The 3907-nt window shown below is 39.9% G+C and overlaps 1 protein-coding gene across 1 annotated transcript; it reads right to left on the reverse strand.

Moving 5' to 3' along the window:
* Window positions 1–1057: 1057 nt before the first annotated feature.
* On the reverse strand, window positions 1058–3907 carry LOC149395002 (uncharacterized). Its single transcript, XM_089614178.1, has 7 exons — window positions 3785–3907; window positions 3621–3708; window positions 3387–3548; window positions 2080–2475; window positions 1917–2009; window positions 1744–1845; window positions 1058–1669 (listed from the first exon to the last, which is right to left on the reverse strand). Exons 1-7 carry the CDS (start codon window positions 3892–3894, stop codon window positions 1058–1060), a joined length of 1563 nt encoding a protein of 520 aa, XP_089470304.1. The 5' UTR covers window positions 3895–3907.

A 3907-nucleotide genomic window follows, 5' to 3' on the forward strand; every position in this document is an offset into this window, starting at 1 on the left:
TTGGTGTTTTAATGGTTAAAATATAATTTGTTTAGTTTCTTTTATAATATAATAAAATATTTTAGTTTAAAAATCTGTTTTAATTTTTTAGGTGTTAAATAATAATAAAAAGAGTAAAATATTACGAAATGGATAAAAGGTTATGAACTATTTACTTTAAAAAATTGGCGGACTAGCTATCTAGTCCAAACAACCCCCCTATTTTAAAATTATAACCAAATTGTTAACATATTTAGGAAAGTAGCCAATTTTTTATAATAACATTCCAATATTTCAACAATACCCTTAAGGGTTGTTATTATTAATTGTCAGAGTAAATAATATTAACGGTAACAAGAAGGGATCCCTAACAAGAAAAATAGTAAATCTCATTACCCGTAACAAAAACAACAGTAAATCTTATTAACTGTAACACACTAGTACAATTGATAGCATCAGGTGCGACAAAAGTCGCACCTGAAAGCATAAATGTCGCACCTGAAAGTATCATCAGGTGCGACTTTAGATGCGACAAAGTCGCATCTGAAAGTGCGCACCTGATGATATTAGGTGCGACTAGTCGCACCTGAAAGTCATCACTATCAGGTGCGACATTTTAGGTGCGACAAGTCGCACCAAACGTCGCACCTAAATATCCCTCAAAATAAGAAATTAAAGCGTGAATTATAGTATCAGATGCGACTAGTCGCATCTGATACTTTCGCGGGAAGAGTATCAGATGCGACTAGTCGCATCTGATAGTAATTCCCCGCGAAATATTTGACGGGTGTTAGTACAATCCGATGCGACTAGTCGCATCCGATACTCTTCCCGCGAAAGTATCAGATGCGACTAGTCGCATCCGATTGTCTGTAGTTATTTTTTTTAAAATGCTGATTCTATTAGAATCAGCCATTTAAATATATAAAAATTATAATTTAAAAAATTAATTAAATAATTTTTTTTGTTATATTAAATAAATAATTTGAATAATATTAATTAGAATAAGTATATAAATAATAATATTAAATTCATAAAATTTGATAATTTATATTCAATAAATTAAAAAAATTACAATTTATTCTTTTTGTTTCCCTTTTTCATTCGAAGTCTGCCAATTCTGGAATGCACGGCCTCCTCTTCCGCCAGATCTTGCTCGTGCGCCTTGGCGGCCTGATGCGCTGCCGCTCGAACGATGTCGCTGAAATTCTACCGAACCTGGCGTCTGATCAGCATTTGGCATGGAAGCGGATGGCGGCGTCTGAACATTCGGCATTGAAGCGGATGCCGGCGTCTGAACATTCGGCATTGAAGCTGATGGCGGCGTCGTGGCAGGGTGCATCATCGCGGGGGATGTCTGCATGGGAGACGGATGCTGCTGTGTGTAGGCAAAGAACTGTCGCTGAAACGCCTCCATCTGAGCTTGTTGTGCGGCCAACGCTGCTTGTAGCTCGCTAATCACTGGATCTGGAACGCGCGTCGATGAAGAACCTGAGGACGAGCTGTCGTCCTGAGCCTGAGCCAAGAGATACGAGGATCTCGGGATCGAGGGACCTATCCCGACATACCAATCTCGACGTTGCCCGAGAACAGTATCCATCGCAAACTGCTCCGCCTGGTCTATGTCAAACATTTGGCCTGACTCCGCTGCTTGTCGCTGCATATCCTCGACTTGAGTCATAATTCGCGCCTTCAAACATATGTTAAAAAAATTATTAAGATTATCGAAACTTGATTATTAAGTAATTAACACAAGTAACTTACAAATGCTTGTTGCGCCCAAGCTGTCGTCCAATTGCCTTGATCGTCTTGATGTTTTTTCTCCCACGTGTTTAACGCCGAGGCCAAAGTCCCATCTTCCCTACTCTGCAGTTCTTATGAAAATATGAGTAATGTATTTATTGCAAAAAAAAATTACAAAATTAGAATAAACTTACGTTCAAATGTCGATGAGCCAAAAAAGAAATCGACCCTTGTGTGGACTTCGTTTTCTTGTTCTTGGAATTGTCTCTGTTGCGAGTAGACTTTTTCTGCACATATTAAATTGCGTTATAATTCGATTTCATAGAAGATAACATAATTTTTAGAATTATACATTACCTTCCAATCGTCAGTTGCGAACTCCTCTATCACCTTCTCCCAATCGTCTTTTTGATATCCTTTTGGGATTTCTTTCTTGGCGACATTCATTTGCCCACAACATTTTCCTAAGAAAGTCCCTGATAATCTATACTTTTGGTTGCGCCTCATACGCTTTGCATCGCGAATGATAGTCTGGTCAATCTGATGACGATAGCAATCCGCCGGAAGCAGCTCATCGGTCTCATCATCCTTGTACACGAAAGTGTACTCGGAATGAAGTGCGCTCAGAATATTGCCCAACATCTGGGGCGTCACTTCGTTCCAATCACGAAGTGTGACCGGGATATGGACTTTCACCAAAGCGCCGACGCGGTTGTTGAATACTCCTACCTTTTTTATTGTTTTTCTTACGTCCTGGTAGAAAGTTTGGTTGATTGGGTCGTACCTAACAACTTTCGCACCGGGTACCCCATGCGCTGCTTTTGCCGAAGTAGACCCGGTTGTTGGTCCCCTTGTTTTCTTAGGACCTTGGGAACCCGGTGTCTCTAGCGGAGACTCATCTCCACCTGCTCCTGAACGGTGTAGCGGAGACTCATCTCCACCTGCTCCACCTGCATCTGACATCATGTAAGATGTGAACAATATTAGTAAATAAATATTAGTTTTCTGTTTAAAAAAAACGTGGACGGCACCACGGATTTTATTATTAACAAACCTCACATATGGCGGAGGAAAACCGTGGTTACATTATATAGTAAATAAACATACAAAAAAGATATTAATCATTCATCATCATCTATGCCTATAATGTTAATATCATCTTCTATATCGACATCAACATCTTCTCCCTCAAAAACGACATGTCTCTCATTTTCATCATCGTCTTCTTCATCATCGTCAACGACAGTCACTAACTCAGCTTCATCGATTTCGTGTCGATGATTCAAACGCTCGATGTTTGACAACTCTATAGTCAATGGGATCGAGGCTGAGTTGGAGGGGTCAACTTCAGGAATGTCCCAAATCCCTCGATGATTGCATTCCTGGACGATTTCCCAGTCGCCGCCTTTAATAAGATCTTCGATGTAAAAAACTTGTTTCACTTGAGTCGCGAGTACGTACGGCTCCTCTTTAAACCACTGTTTCGCAGTATAAGCACTCGTTTCTCCAGTAGTCTTATCGGTGTGCACTAGTCGGTTTGCATGATACTTGTCACCGTACCAAATGCATTTGAACAATACAACACTACAGTTATGCCTATAGTTCACGACGATGACGTCTTCCATTCGACCATAGTAAGTGAAATCATCCACAAGTACACATACACCGCTATTTTGAGTGACTCGTTGATTATCGCGACGACGAGTGATGAACTTCACGCCATTTACAAAGCAGCTCGGATATTGATAGGCGACTTGAAGGGAACCGATAGAAAGCGAATAGAGCTCGTCAGACACATCAGAACCACTAGCTTTCATATCAAAAATCTGATTACGAAAGAAAGCATTGATTAGCACTTGTGCGTTTATCAAAAAATTGCATTGATATTGTGTTATTACCTTCTTCTCAAACCAAATTTTGAACCTCTTTCTATGCTCCGCTTCAATATCGCGAACTCCGGATTCGCTCAAGAGATCCAAATGCTCGCTGTTATTAAAAACATTACTTCAATAGCAATATATAAAAAAGAATGAATTGAAACACATTCCCAACGATAACTTACGTCAAATATGGATCCACTTCAGGACAGTTGGTATAGATGTACCACTCCGCGTTCTCTTTCTGTTCATCGTCTAATACTATCGGTTTCATCATCCCATAAGGCACACACATCTCGGATCGAAAA

This window comes from Urtica dioica, chromosome 5 (assembly GCF_054948205.1).
Source record: "Urtica dioica subsp. dioica isolate 48M chromosome 5, U.dioica_male_clone48M_v1_H2, whole genome shotgun sequence".
NCBI classification, from domain to species: Eukaryota; Viridiplantae; Streptophyta; class Magnoliopsida; order Rosales; family Urticaceae; genus Urtica; species Urtica dioica.

What these genes read in the sequence shown, in the direction of transcription:
- LOC149395002 (XM_089614178.1), bottom strand. Translation starts at nt 3,894, where the DNA reads ATGTGTGTGCCTTATGGGATGATGAAACCGATAGTATTAGACGATGAA. An exon ending in GAAGTGGATCCATATTTGAC is followed by an intron (nt 3,709 to 3,784) that starts GTAAGTTATCGT and finishes TTTTAATAACAG; the next exon opens with CGAGCATTTGGATCTCTTGA. An exon ending in TCGCAACTGACGATTGGAAG is followed by an intron (nt 2,010 to 2,079) that starts GTAATGTATAAT and finishes TAATATGTGCAG; the next exon opens with AAAAAGTCTACTCGCAACAG.